Source organism: Propithecus coquereli, unplaced genomic scaffold (genome assembly GCF_000956105.1).
Source record: "Propithecus coquereli isolate 6110/MARCELLA unplaced genomic scaffold, Pcoq_1.0 Scaffold156, whole genome shotgun sequence".
In the NCBI taxonomy this organism is placed as follows: Eukaryota; Metazoa; Chordata; class Mammalia; order Primates; family Indriidae; genus Propithecus; species Propithecus coquereli.
The window spans coordinates 6,832,990-6,848,242 of record NW_012140080.1 but is presented as its reverse complement, the minus strand read 5'-3'; the positions used below and the strand labels follow the sequence as shown (position 1 = coordinate 6,848,242).

General features: G+C 57.9%; 1 protein-coding gene across 3 annotated transcripts in view; it reads left to right on the top strand.

Annotated features, from left to right (window-relative positions):
• The window catches only part of CRHR2 (corticotropin releasing hormone receptor 2), a 43,035-nt gene that overhangs the window by 11,923 nt on the left and 15,859 nt on the right, over positions 1-15,253 (top strand). The window contains exons 1-2 of one of the 3 annotated variants that reach the window (XM_012640691.1): positions 4,245-4,584; positions 4,745-4,870. In XM_012640691.1, coding sequence (XP_012496145.1) covers positions 4,482-4,584; positions 4,745-4,870 — 229 coding nt within the window. In that variant the 5' untranslated portion in view covers positions 4,245-4,481. Of the gene's footprint in view, positions 1-4,244; positions 4,585-4,744; positions 4,871-15,253 lie in introns of those variants that run through there. The other 2 variants (XM_012640692.1, XM_012640690.1) reach the window with 2 other exon arrangements.

Below are 15,253 nucleotides of genomic sequence, written 5' to 3'. Positions count from 1 at the left end.
GGTCCAAATAAAGGAAAAACACACGCAATCGTGAGAGCGATTATGACTTCAGGCAGGCTTTAAATAGATTATTTCTATCTTATTGATCACAGAGCCTCTACATATATTTGAGAAATAACAGGGCGTACATTGTGAGGCATACCATTTATTCTGTCCTTAGACAATATGAGGATCTGAATGGGAGATCCCCTTGAAATAACTCTGCAGTCCAACACACACACACACACACACACACACACACACACACACACACACCAGGGCTGGGCAAGTGGCTAGAGAGCCTTGGCCCAGGAGACAGGGACCTGGCTTTCCCCAGCCCTGCTGCCAGGGCATTTGTTCTCTCAGAGTGACTTGCTGAGTCCAAGCCTGGAGCATTCCAATGGGTGCTGGGGACAGGTTAGTGAACAGGACTGGCCCTGTCCCCGGGGAGTCACAGGCTGGTAGAGAAGACAAGGGAAAATCCAGCAACCTTGGTGTGACGTAGGCCAGCCCCCAGCAGGTGGGGCACCAAGGAGGAGCAGCGCAGCTGCGGGTATGAAGGGCGAGTGTGGCGCTGCTCAGGCAGTCCCTGCAGCGGGAACAGCACGTGCAGGTGGCAGATGTGGAGGTGGAGCATGGGGCCAGGAGTGACGAGCTGTTCTGGAGGGCCTCTCAAATGAAGCAGGAGAGGGAGGACAGGGCATGGATGATCATGAAGAGCCTTCTTCGCAATGCAAAAGAGCTGGGCTCCTTTCTGAGGCCAATGGGGGGGCCACTCTTATAAGGAAGAGTGATATGATCATAATTGTAAAATGTCGTTGTCCCCACCATGAGGAGGAGACCAGAACCCCAGTTGGGCTGCTACGGAGATGAGGATGGCCTGGGAGAGGTGCGAGAGGGAAGTTGCTTTTCCTTCCCTGGCATCCTACTGCCCATCTGCAACGTGAGGGTGTGGAATTGCATGGCCACTGAAGGCCCTTTCCAGCCCTACCGCCTAGTCCCATGGTTCGACATGAGGACACCAGGCCACCTCTTGTGTCCTGAGTTGGAGTAGGGTAGGCTGGGGAGGGGATGTCTGGCCGGGGGCCCTGTCTCTGGTGCCACAGGGTAAGTGTGGGTCACCTTCGGGCCCCTCCTGAGCCCACATGCCCTCAGCAGCCCCACTGTAACTCCCCGGAAACCCCACCACTATCCCAGTTCTGCCTGAATAGACCTCTTGACTACGTAGTCTAACCAAGGGCAGCCCCTTAGAGATGCAAAGACACACTCTGTCCCCTTAAGTCCTGTTTTCCAGCTGACACTTGAGTGGTAGGGGACGAATGAGAGAGAGAATGCGTGTGATATGGTGAAGATGCGGGACTGGGGCTCTGTGTGATTCTGTTGTGCCCGCGTGCCCATTTGATGCCACGTGCAAGAGCTTGTCTGAGCTGGCCTGGAACCATCCACTGCCACCACAGCCAAAATTGGAGGTGGGCATGGGGTGGGATTCTGGGCACTAGAGGCCCCTGCCTCGCCCCGTGCTGCTCATGACACACAGGGGTCTTCTGCAGCACCTGTCACACTTCCCTGAACTTATTTCCCACCCTGTCCCCACCAGCCTAGGGATGCACTGACTGTCCCAAATACTTCTCCCCTAATTCCTGGCCTCAGTCCGGGACAGGGCTGGCCTGCAGCCCCGGGGACCCCCCTCCCTCCCAGGGGTCTCCCATCTACCTCTGTCTCTTTAGTTAGCAAAAAGGCCCATCTTGTTTATTTGTAGTTGGATTTAACTTAATTGAGGAAAGTTTTGGTGCTTCTCAATTTCTTCCTCATTTACCTTTTTGCAAACATTAAAGTGAGCGATAAAATCAATTTGTTCCAAAACTGCTACCTTTTCCAGTTTTCCCTCCATCATGTCTAGAATAACAGACAACTGTGCCTATAAGAAGACCCATGAAGAAATGGCCACGCATCCTAGAAACCAGGGGACCTTGGGTCTGTGCATCTGTACTCAGGCCCCAGCTGACCACTCAGGATACAGAATGGCCTTTGGGCTCTGCCACCAAAATGGTCACTTCCCAGAGAAACCTCTGTTACATGTTCTCCCAGCTAAAAGCAATCCAGGCCTCCCAGGTCAGCCCTCTGCTCTGCAGAGCTCTGGATGTGAGATGAGAAGTCCTTGGCATCCGGTCACTAGGCGCTCACCATCTTCTGTGAGAGCTGCGTCCCCTAGGCCTCCAGTCCCCAACCTCCAGGCCATGGACTGGAACCCGTGGGTGGCCTGTTAGGAAAGCAAGGCCGTGCATCACTGCCTGAGCTCCACTCCCCCACCCACCTCCCATTCCCCCTGCTTCCCCCCTCCACCTCCCATCTCCCCTTCCCACCCCTGCCCCCTCATCCATAGAAAAACTGTCTTCCGTGAAATCGGTCCTTGATGCCAAAAATGTTGGGGACCACTGCCCTAGGCAGTGACTCTGGCAATGAGAAAGGTCAATAACTTGGCTTGATTTCTCCCTTGCTCTATACTGTGATGAGGTGTGTGCAGGGCCCTCCTTGGTACGTGAAGGAGCCCCTTTCCCGGTGAAGACATGGGCTGACCCAGCCAGCCACAGTCTGGCCTGTGTGGGACCCTGCTGGGCAGCACTCTGCCTAGGGCTGGGGTTGGGACTCAAGCTATCCTCCCCTGCTCTGGCACTGGGTATTATAAAGACCAAGGGACCTCTGCCTCTGCAGCTGCCCAGAGCAGAGCCAGGGGCTCTCACTGCCCATTGAGGAGGCAGAGGGCAGACCTGGCTGGCTGCTCTGCACCGTGTACCTGCCAGTCAGCAGGCCCTGGAGAGATTCCAGAGCTCAGCCCTGGTCTTACTGCTCTCTCACTCTTGCGCTCGCTGTCTCACTCGCTTTGCCTGGGCAGTGACAGCAGCATTAATATGGAGGCTGTTGAGATTGGAGCACACAAAGGCAGCCTGGCCTGCCTCTTCGCTTCTCCCTGCTCAGGGCACGGTGTTAGTTCAGGGTGGTTTCAGCCTTCCCCGGCAGCTTTGGTTTCAGTGGAGGCTGGCAGGAGGGCGGGACTGGTTCCTGGGACTAGGTCCCAGCTCCCCCTGCCCTCTAAGGATAGAAATTCACAACATACACACAGGCATACGTCCTCCCCAGGCTTTGCATCCACAACTCAGAACCAGAGACTCTCGGAGCTGGGAGGGGCCTTGGAGGACATTCCATTGACAGAGAAAGCCCCAGAAGAGAGGGGTCACATGGCAGGGAGAGTACAGACAGAGGCAGGACCAGAACCCAGCCTGAGCTGGAGCATACTGTGCCCTGACCCCGAGTCCCCCACTCAGCAGGCACGGGCAGCAGCCCACCCTGGGCATTCTGAGGGTGCAGCCGCAACAAATGACCAAGTAGGCAGTCCTGAGGGGGCCTGAGCAAACTCCCCACAAAGGTTTTCAGCTCCTCCACACCTACTGTGGGGCCTGATTTTTTCCCCCTCTAATGGAGTGGAAACCAGCATCAGGTGGCCCTGCCCAAGCCTGGCAGAAGAGCGACACATTCTCATTTCTTACTTTATTCGTTCTGGTGCCCAGGGCACTAAGACCTGGGTGTTTAAAGCCTTGTAGATAATTTCAACCAGTTGCTCCCCAAAACTTCCCCCATTTCATTAAACGGCAATGCCATTCCCCCAGTCACCCAAGTGGGAGACCTGGTGTTAGCCCTACCTCCTGGCTCCGGCTCAAAGCCACCCACCACTCCCTCTCCAGCCCCCTCTCACCGGTCTGGTTTTCCCTCTGAAATCTCTCTTCATTCCAGCTCCCGGCCTGGTGCAGGTCTTCAGCCCATTCAGGCCACTTGATCTCCTTAGACTCCGCTGTGGCCTCCCCAATCCATTTCTTCCCAGAGGCTACAGGGGCTTTTCTAAGTGCGCACGTCTGCCGGTGAACTCTCGGTGCCCTGCCTCCCTCCAGTGTCCTCGCTCAGGGAGACCCAACTTTCGCTAGCAGCTGTCCCTCGGTTAGGGAGGCCGAAGTGGGTTCCTGGGGTCGGCCGGAGGGTGGGCGCGCTGTGCTGCCCCCTGCAGCCCGGGCGCCTGCGATCCTCGGATGGGGCAGGCACTCCGTCACCCCAGGCCCCCGCTCTCCAGCCCCGCCGCCCTCCTCTGGACCTCACGGTGGAAGAGAGTCGAGACCTGAGCAGGCGGGCTCTGGGCAGGGCTGGGGGTCGGGAGGATGGAGCCCGAGCCCCGCGCGGAGGGGCCGCCGGCCCCGCCCCCTGGCGGCGCCATTGGCGGCGGCGGAGCGGGTGGACCCGCAGCTCCGTGCGCTCCGCAGCTTGTCTCCGGGAAGGTCCCGACTTGGCAGCTCTGGGATCGGGCGCGGCGCCCGGAGGCTGCTCGGCAGGTCGGGGCTGGGCCGGCAGGAGCTAGAACCTCGCGCTGTCCCGGTCGCTCACTCTCGCAGCCACTCCCTCGCAGCCACGCCAGGCGCGCACTCCCCCTGCCTCTCCGCGCACGGCTCCGGGGCGCGATGGACGCGGCACTGCTCCACAGCCTGCTGGAGGCCAACTGCAGCCTGGCTCTGGCTGAAGAGCTGCTCCTGGACGGCTGGGGGCCGCCCCCGGACCCCGAGGGTAGGCGGCAGGCGAGCGGACGGAGCTGGCCCGGGCTCCTTCCCTTGCGCGCTCTGTGCGCCCGGATCCCGCGCTCCGAGCGTCCTGCGCACCTCGTCCCGCGGCGCCACACGCCCCCGGCGACCCCTCTGAGCCCCTCTCTGCTCTCTCCCGTCGCCAGGTCCCTATTCCTACTGCAACACGACCTTGGACCAGATCGGGACGTGCTGGCCCCAGAGCGCGGCCGGAGCCCTCGTGGAGAGGCCGTGCCCGGAGTACTTCAACGGCATCAAATACAACACGACCCGTGAGTGCCCCCCCTACCCCCCGCCCTCGTCAGCGGCTCTACGCCAGCCTCCCAGGAAGGCGGTTTAGAGAGCCGGGTGGGTTCCGGACCCAGCGTCAGAGACCTGCTGAGGGCCCGCGGCACCATCTTGCACTGCAGCTAAGGACCCCTTATAATGCTGGAGAAGTGCCTTCTGCCCCTACCCCCAATATAGCCTATAACCTCAGTAAGGCAGTGATTTGCCCACGATCCCCCTGCTCCTTGCTGTTCGAGCAAATACTGCCTCCTCTGAGGGTAAACCTCTCTCCCATAGTGTATGCTCTGGGTGCCTGAAGTTCCGTTAGGGCTTCTTCTCTTTGTTTAGACAATGCTTCCCCCACCCCAGCTCAGACAGATATGCTAAGTCCCCAACACACCCCCCCCCCCCGGGAGATCAGGCTCTTTACTGCTGCAGAGGAGAGGAGAGCAGGAAAGATGGGGTGAGCGCATATGTTGGGGCAGGGGCACGCAGAGCATAGACGCTGGGGAATCAGAGGGTATGAGGTGTTGTCTCTTCCCTAACCGGATGTCCTGGGGCTGGCCCGCTGGGCGGTGAGTCAGGGGCCCAGGTAATGAATGGAGTCTGACGCAGGACCACCTCCCACCTCCCAGGGAGAGCAGCCTGCACCTTCCTCCCTCCTGGCAAATCACAGACTGGCTTGGCACTCTCTAGGGAAAAGGGCAGTCTCCAGGGTAGGTTGTTCAGTATGGGTTCTCTGTGTGTGTGTGTGTGTGTGTGTGTGTGTGTGTAGGTGCCTATGTCTATGCCTTGTGGAAGGTCTTGCCTTCCTGTCTGTGCCTTGTGGGAGCCAGGTGTTTGGTCTGTGGGAGGCTGTGGGTGCAGCAATCGCTGGCCCACCCTGAACCCCCCTCACATCTCCAGCCCTAGCCCACCAGCAGGGCACCTTAAGAGAACCTGTATCTGAAGCCCCTCATCCTGGAAACATCCTAACAAGCCTTCTCTGTGTGTCTGTGTCTGAATGGTAGCCCCGCTACACCATCCCCACCCATACACACGCGCACGAGCGTGCCTGTCCAAGCTCTCAGAAACTGAGGCCTTGACGCTGGGAGATGGCTAGAAGGCAAGGCAGCGGTGCCTGCGTCTGATGTGAGTGGCGCTCCCCTGGCTGCACCAGCGGAGGGCTCTGGTGGGCCCAGGGAGCAGCCGTGCTCCACGGAGTCCAGCAGCAGAGGTGCCTCTAACGGAAGGGCTGGTGGAGATAGGACTGAGGAAGGTTTCTGCGTAGTCTGAGGGCACGCTTCCTCTCCACAATTAAAACGGCTCACAGGTGTCCCTGGAAGGGAGCGAAGTCCCCAGCCACAAGGTACGCAAGCAGAAGGAATGACTTCCCTATGCCTTCCTAGTCCTGACATTTTACAACTGTATTTTTAGGATTCTGTGAGCTGTGTAGGGTGGAGGCAATGGAGATCAGCGTGCCTGATTCAGATGGGACAGAGAATTAAGGGCCATCCAGAGTGAAGTGGGGTGATGGAGCACCCCAGCCCATGGCCCATGAGCCAGCCTGGACACCCCACCCCTGCCTGGGGCAGGGCCTGGGTCTCTTCTTCATAGTCCAGCTAAGCACAGTATTACTCAATTTATTGAACACCTACTGTGTGCCAGCCACTGCACTAGCACTGTCTCACAATTGCCACAGACAGAAAGAATAGTGATAAATGCCCTGCTGGGGGGAGCAAGAGGACTGTGGGAACAGGGGCACAGGGAAGACTTCCCAAAGGCAGCGGGGCCACACATGCCAGACCGCTCATATTCAGCAAGCAAATGAGAAGCTGAAAAAAGGTCAGGGCACCACTAAGGCTGGTAAATGTGATGCCAGTTAGCCCCTGGTATCTGATGAACACTTTTCTTCATTTGGACGGAAGTGCTGCTGCCTGCTCTGTAACTGCTGGGGACAGGGGAGCGTGTGGGGGCGGGGAGCACTGCCGTTAACCGGTACCTGGGGCTGAGGCCAGCCCAGGTGGGAAGAGCAGAGGCTGCTAATGGCCATGGAAATGTGAGATTTGAGCTTCATTTCCCTCCTCCCCTTTTTACCCAGTGCTGCTTCCGCCTTCTCTGTTTGCCTTTTCAAAGGGATCCTTCCTTCAGAGAGAAGGACATGGGGAAACCGACTACGTGAGAAGCCCAGGGGAAGAGGAGGAAGAGGAGGAAGAGTCTGGCTCCTCCTCCTGCCCCAATTTTGTTATGCTACAGAAAAATCCCCATTGAAACCGCATTCTTTAGAGGGCAGGAATTGCCCGGGTGGAAGTAGCAACTTGGGCATTAGTCTCTGTGATCTTTCAACTTAGGCAGTCACAGAGAATCTGCCACGAAACTGTCAAGTGTTGATCACTTTCCAGGTGCCAGCTACCACCGAGAGAGCTTTGCAGCCATGATGCCATGCAGCCACAATCTCGGTCGTCCCCACCCCCACACCCCCTGAGATACTGCTTTTATGTCCATATTGCAGACGAGAACACTGAGGCCCACACACATGGATATTGTTCAAGGTTCTGATCAGTTCTCATGCCCCAGTGCAGACAGGAGATTCCACAGCCCTCGCTCAAGCGTGGGGCAGTGCTGCCTCCACGAAAGACAGGGTTGGTGAGGAGAGCTTAGAGGGACAGAGAGAAGACTCGTGCCTCCAGCCTGGAGGATCAGGGAGGATGTAGCCTTCTGAGCTGGACTTCTGGGGACAGGCTGGATTTTAGCAGCTGAGTGTGTAATGAGTGGGGGGGGGGCGTTCCAGGCGGAGGGGAAAGAGAGCAGATGTGTGCAGACGGGCAGGGCTGTGTGCCTCGGGACAAGTGAGTGTTGTTTGGGGCACAGGGAGTGGGAAAAAGAAACAATGAAGCTGGGGGGGGAGGTCAGATGATGCAGGGTGTTAAGGAGGGGGCTTCACTGTGCTTCACCGCGGTGTGAGACTGTGAGCAGAGGAGCTCCGCTTTGGGGCACCCAGTCCCCTGGAGGGAGAGCAGCAGTGAGGAGGCTGCTGCACAGCCCGGGTGGAGGGAGGCTGGGAGCAAAGGAAGGCAGGGATGCAAGTGTCCTGTGCACCTTTGAACTTGACCCGACCTGACCCGGTGGAAGAGGAGCCAGGGAGGATATCAGGTGAACGGGACCCTGTGGAGCACAGTCGGGGAGGGGTTGGCTTTGAGGAACGGAAGGACACCTGCGTGCAGATGTCCAGGCGGGGTGTGGAGAAGCCCAGAAGAGCACTGTGGGTGGAGATGAGGCATTTAGGGGTCTCAGAATGTGGGTTAGCGAACAGCTACAGGGAGTGAGTTTGGGAGGCTGGGTCTGAGCTTTGATTCGTCTCACCCGGAGCTATTTCCAGATGCAGCAATGGCCAGGGGAAGGGAAGGAACTTGTGCACAGTCACACGTGCTAGTCCGTGGCAGAACCCAGTTAAGCACCCATGTGTCCCAGTATCCTTTAGTGTTCTCTACGCAACCCGTGCTGGCACCTCAGCGGCCAGGCTTCCGCGTGTTTGCACTGTTGTTTAAACTCGTTTAATCCTTACACCCACCCGACGACAGCGACACAGTATTATCCTCGTGTTACACATGGGGGATCTGAGGCACAAAGCAGTTAAGTGACTTGACTTGTAACAGAACAAGGACTCGACCTCAGGCTCTGCTGCCTCTCAGATGGCAACTCCGCTGGGTTCGGCAGAGAACAGCTCTGTTAGAAGGATATTCGGGAGCTTATGGGATCACCGAGTGGACTGGAGAGCCAGAATAGGGACCCCACCAAGAACGTGGGGCAGAGCTGGCCCAGTGAGGGAACCCCCACTCTTCCTGAGTGGCCCTGCCAATGCCACCAGCCCTGGCCACCAGATAGATGGGCCACAGCCTCGCTGCCACCACTGCCCTGGGGTCTTAAGTTCCCTGCAGTTGACCCTGGAGAGGCCTTCTCCCCATCCCCATTTTGTGGGCCCCCAGTTCACTACTTCCCTCGGGTAGGTGCATCAGGTGGGTGGGAAGCGTGGGGGGCACCAGGTCCATGCTCAGCTCTGGCTGCAAGGCAGCCTGGGAAGGCGAGGATCTGGCGTTTTGGTTCTAAGCGGGGAGGTGGCCTCTCCCTCCCCACAGGGTTCCCGAGCGCAAGTTCAAGTCCTGGGTGACCAGAAACAATCCTAAATGTCCATGCACAGTTTAATCTGGGGCAAATCTCATCCCTGCTGGTGGGGAGAAGGGAAGCGGATCAGCCTGCCAGCAGTTTGGCCAGAGGTGGGCACTTGTATTCCGCTTTTCTCCCACCACCCCCCATTCCACACACACTCCTCTGAGCCATCTCTGTGCGTGTCTTTCTCTGGCTCTCTCTTTGTCTCCCTGTGTCTTTTTCCTCTGTGTGTGGTTCTGTCTGTGGCTGGGGTATTTTCTCTCTGTCTTTCTGTGTGTATGTCTCTGTGTCTTTCTCATTTTCTCTCTCTGCTCCCCCACATCTTTCCTCTTGAACTCTCTCCCTCTGTCTCTCCCTCCTCCCTTCTCCATGGCCCCCTCTTCCTCCCTCCCTCTGTCCCCAAATCCTCTGTCTCCCTGCCCCTGTCCCTCCTTCTATCTTCCCTACTCTTGCACCTCTTCTTGCCTGTCCCTGTGGTCCTTTTGGCCACAAAGGAGGGTCCTGCTGCCTCCGTCCTCAACATGGTCCATTTCCCTCCTGCAGGGCTACTAAGCACCACGTGGCTCAGCCCCAGCCTCCACTAGCTGAGGCGCCCACCGTGTCCTGCTGGGGACAGCCAGCCCGTCTGCAGTGAGGCATCTGCCAGCACAGGGGAAGAAGGGATACCCCACGTAACCTGACTGTGAGGGGAGGAGTAGGGGTTCCCACCTCCCAGAACCCCATTCCAGAGACATGCTGAAGCATTGGTTGTGTTAAAATGGAAACACATAAGCTGGGTGGTCTCCAGCCAGAGGGGTCTCCCATGGGGTCTGCCTGCTTATGCAGGAATCCCCTCTTCAGCCCTAAATGGGCAGGGGTGAGAAGAAAGTTTGAGCCCTGCCCTCAGGGAGCCCTGGCTGCTTAGAGATCAGGCTCGCACAGTCAACAGTTAGAGATGGGGAAGGGGGCTTGGAGGGCACTGGGGCATTCCTGGCAGGCTTTCTGGAGGGGCGGGGGAGGACCTTGAAGGTCTTGGAGCAGTGCAGGTGTCACGCTTGTTGAGGACACGCTCAGTGCAGGGGTTCGAGCCTCAGGGAGGAGCCCGGGTAGGCCCGGGTAGGCCCTGTCCTCTGGGTTGAGGACGTGGAAGCTGCGTATCTGGAAACTCAGGTCTGTATTCTCAGTCCGTGGTGGGACCTGATCCCACCCTGACTGTGTTCCGTTTTCCAAGGGCCAGAAGTTACCCTGGTGTGAGCTACTTCCCTGCCGGGAGAGAGGGAAGGTGGGATAGGTGCGGCCAATGCAGAAGGTTTGGCTAGAAGAAGGAAGGAAGAGAGAGCAGAAGCGGATGCCCTTCTGGCCACCCACACACCCGAGCTGCCCGGCTGCCGGCCCTCTGAGTCCAGCCCTCCACTCCCCTCCCCTGCTAAGTAAGGGTAGGAAGTGACTGGCCCAGAAAGAGAAAGACACCTGCCCAGGGGCCCACAGCGAGTGTGAGCCCTGACAGGCCTGCTGGCTCTGGGAGCTCCTGGCCCAGGCTCTAGCTTTCATCCACCTCTGCATGATGGGCCCTGGCGCCGGAGGACTGCAAAGTCGAGTCTGGCCTCCTGATCTCCCCTCCCTCCCTGCTGGTCTTGCTCAGGCTCCCCTCTTATTGGCATTGTGGCTGTGTCGCCCCTTCCCCCAGAAAGCATTGCGTAGCTTAGAGACAAGCTCCTCGGAGATGTGTAAGACCTGAGCCTGCCTTGCAGGGGCTGCTGCTCTAGAGGGGGATTGATTTCTAGAGCAGGGGAGACTTCGTAGAGAAAGTGATGTTGAACAGCACCTTGAAGAATTGGGCCAGCGATGTGTCCGTGGCAGGGAGGTGGGAGCAGAGTGGGGAGGAGGGCAGATGAAGGGCAGCAGAAGGCAGCCCACAGAGGCCCCGCACCCCAGCGCAGGGCGCTGGCCTCAGTTCTGCTGACTTTGGAGACATCGGCTGCTTGTCCATAGCCCGGTAGTGCGGGCAGAATACCCCGGAAGGATACCGCTTGCCTTTGAGGATGTACCATCTAAGTCTAGCCCAGGGCTGGCTGAGGACCTCCGCCTTGTCCTTCCCTCTCCTCCCTCCCGCTCGTTAAGTCAGAGGCCGCAGCGTCCTTCCATCCACTCCCCACCCACCAGCAACGGCTGCAGAGTCTGGAACCCTAAAGATCTACTGAAGGAGGAGCCCCAGCCCCAGTGACTTTCAGGGAGCTCCCCAAAGGGCTTCTTCTTGGCTGGGCCCCAAGTGCAATCACCTGGGCCCTGCTGCCCCCCACCTCCAACCAGGTGCTCCAGCACTGGGCAGGCGGCCCCCTTCACAGCCCTGCAGGGTGGGTGGGTGGCGGAAGGGAGGGTGGGAGGAGCCTGGCCCCCGATTCCGGTTCCGCAGGGCTGGATCCAAGTCCCAGCTTTGCCATGATTCGCTGAGTGACTGGCGGGCCCTCCTCACTCAAGTCATAGTTTTCTTATCCCTGTGAAGGGGACAGAGAATATACTGACCTTGTGGGGCCATGGCAGGCTGCTTGGGGCTCGCTGTGGGCAGCCAGGGTACTATCAGCAAGGGGGCAGGAGGGAAGGGGAGTAGGAGGGGGCCTGGAAGGAGGAGCAGGGATGTCCTTGGGTGGGGAGAGCCCTGCCCGCACCAGGATGGGGATGACTGTCCTCATTCTGGGGCGGTGTGGCCTTCTGTTGTCTCTGAGAGTCCCCCCCAGTGCTGTGGCCTTTGGATATTGTCTTGGAAGGGGGTAGTCTATCTATCTAGACTGAGAAAGTCCTGCCCCCAATGGCTTCTAGAGAGAGGCAGTCCCTTGGCCCCGCCAAGGGATGCTGCTGGTGTTGGCAGGAGGACACAGGATTCTGCCAGCCAGAGATGTCTTCGGCCATAGTTCACAGCAACTTTGGGTTGAGAGCCAGTTCCAATTCTGGCCATGCCACTGACTGCTTTTCTCATTTTGAGCAGGTTTCACCTATCTGTGCCTCAGTTTATCAGCACTAGGTGGGAGGGGTGACTTGATGAGTTCTGGTGGCCCCCTTCCCCTGACATGCCTCAGTTCCATGGCAGCCTCTGTTTCAGGGGTCCCCTGTCCACCTCATGCCCATCTCCCACCGCAAGCCGATGTCATGGTGACAGGCCCATTGAGCGCTGCTAAGGGATGGCTGGAAGGAGCGAGCCCCACACAACAGAGGCTGGGGCATGGGGCCGGTGCCTCCTCCCACTGCACCTCTCCCGGGGCGAGCAGTGATCCCACACAGTGAGCTGGGTTCCACCACACCCACGTGTGCTCTCCATTAAACTGCTCGTTGCCTCTATGACTCAGTTTCCCCACTGTCTCCTGCCACACCTACTCACAGATGGCAGAGCTTGATGAGTAAAAAGTCCCACTGAAGTGGGGAGCTGAAGGTTTCTGGAGGTCCAGCAGGACATCTGAGGCCCAGACAGCAGTGTCCACACAACACTGAAGAAAGGAAGAAAGGGAATATAAAATCCCTGGCCTGCATCCCAGATGTCACAGGCAGATGGCCCCAAGGAGGCCTTCTGCACCTGATGCCTGGGTTTGGCAATGGTAGATTCCCAATCTCTCAACCCAGCAGCCCTCCTAGGTCAGGCCGGGTCTGAGCTCGGGCGAACATCACCTGCTCCCCCTGCATCAGTGTTCTGGGATCAGACCAGGACGGAAATGTGCAAGGTGGGCCTGAGAGTCGGTCAGTCCTAATCAGCCTGCAGTAGCATCCCAGCAACGCAGGGGTGTTAACTCAGGGAGGTGCACCTCGTTTGGGAAATCCTGGGGGACTGTGCTGTTGGCACCACGCCTACACCCCTGATGCCCCCAGCACTGGCCTCACTTCCCCAGTGCTCTCCTAACTGGGGTTCGGAGGCAGTCTAGTCCAGGCAGTGGAGGCCAGACTGGGAGGTGAGATTAACTGGAGATTTTTCCCACAAGAGGTAAGAAGGTTGACTCAAAGTCAAGGTCAAAGATTTCCCAACAAAGCCCCAAGCCAGACAGGAAGAGGGTGGCTGGATCTGGGGCAGCTCAACTCCAGGCAGTAGGGGTGGGATGTCTGGCCCCTAAGGCATTTTCTTCTGGGTATCTGGACACTATGTGGCTAAGACACCGCAGATGTGACACAGCTGGCTACATCTGCTGAAACACAGGGTAGCAGAGAGAGCCTCTCCCTTCTAAGAACATTGACTCCACGATCTCCCATGAGGAAGCATGCCCCTGGGGAGAGCAACGTTGTTCTGCCTCTTCATTGTTGGGTGACCCTGGACATGTCACTCTCCCTCTTTGGGTTCCACCAGACAAAATACAAGAGAAGTTGCCTCCCCTCTCTGGAGATACCTGCTGACTCAGTGTCCTAAGGAGATGCTTGCTGACTCAGTGTCCAACTTGGAAACCATCAAGGCTTGCATGCCTGGAATCTGGAGGATGCCACCCACAGGTTTGCTGTTTGAGACTGACACATCGCTCCTCCATGTGGGGTTGGACTTCAGTGTTAGCAGCTCTGGCAGCAGGGTCAGGCTTCCTACAGGGTTTGCGTGTGGCCTAGATGGTCCCTGCATAGATGTGCAGCTGTTTTGTGTTTGCCATGCAGCTTGGTGGAGCATGGGCATCTGAGTGGCAGACTGTCCTTCTGGCCTGCTCTGAACCTCTCATCCTCAGTGAGTTCCCCAGTAACCTGTCCATCTTGAGGCCCCTGTGTGCTCTGCTCTGTGCAGTGCTTAAGAAAGGACCAGAGATGAGGGAGACCCAGCCTTTGCCCTAAAAGGCTCTCAGCCTTGTGCAGAAGAAGGTAAACTCTTGCTCCAGGGAGCCCCTGAGCTGGTTGGGAAAGCGTGACCCCTTTACAGGGGTCGGTGAGAAAACTATCCCAGCCCAGGATGAGCCAGGCAGACGTGAACAGCTGAACCCTTGGGGAGCTGGAGCAGTCATGGAAGCCACCTGGAGGACGTGGGGCTGAGGCTGGGCCTTGAGAGGAGCATGAATTAGCTCAGCCTCCTTGGGCTGGGCCCAGGGCTGTGGTCTGAATGCCCGGGACAGAAGGCTGGTTCTTAGGAGCTCTCCAAGGTCCCCCACCTGCAGAGACGGGGAGGGACGAGGAATGGTGGTGTTCTGCTGTCCACGGTGCTGAAAGTTCTGGTCCTGCGCAGTGACCTCATTCCTTCGGTAAATACTACTTCAGGCCCTCCCACCGCTCTGCCATCAGCTTCTCTCCATCGCCTCTTGTCATTTTCTGTCCAGATAGCCAACAACCACATTGCTGTGCCTCCAGCACATCCCACTCACTCTCTCCTCCATGCCCGACCTGCCTCTTGCACTCTTTCCCCCTAACTGCCACTGACAAAGGCCCCTCGTGGTCCCCGTCTCCCATGGTCCAGGTCTTCCCAGTTAGAATACCAGAGATGGAATTGCCAACCTAGGAAGTATTTGAAAGTGATATAGGGATGTTTGGGGTTGTCACAATGGCCTGGGTGTGCTAATGGCAGTTAGTAGATTGGGAATTCCCATGCAGCAAAGAATCGATCCACCTGAAATGCCAATAGTGTCACTGAGAACCAATTTACTTTTTCTGAGAGGTGAAACTGAGACCAAGAGGGAAGAGACTTAGCCATGGTCGCCTGGCCATCCAGAGACATAACTGCATCGAGAATTTAGGCTCCCATTTCCCAGCCAGGCTTCTGGACCACCCCAGGTCACGGCCTGAACCAGTCTGAAAGACAAAGAGCCCATTATAATGGGGGCTTTCAACAGGCCCGGGCCAGGCTGGACATCGGCGCTGGGCTTCCCGGACCACAGAGCTCTGCAAGAGAAGGCCCTGCTGCGCTGTTCAGATCCTAATGCCCCTGGAAGGCCACACCACACACCATCAGCATTGATCCTCGGCAAGGACTCCTATGTTGCTGTGGTAACAGGCACCCACCTCTCTGCGTCCAGCCCCGCAATTCCAGCCTGACCACCTGCCCTCAGACTTTCTGTGCCCGTCCTTCCAGGGCTCCCGGAGTGGGGGGCGGGATTCTTTCTTACTCTTTCCTATAAAAGGCTGTGCCTGAGGGCTCGGCACCCTCATTGGCGACAGCAGACGGCTCCCCTAAAGAGCAGGTTATGTCTGTCTTCCAGTCCTTTGGTGCTTGGTGTCTGTAGTCAGAACCTCATCCCCAGGCAGGGCTGCGTCCCCAGAAGGAAGCCCCCTCCCACCCCTACCTCGCATACCTCAGACCCTGCTCTCCAGGGTTCCGCAGA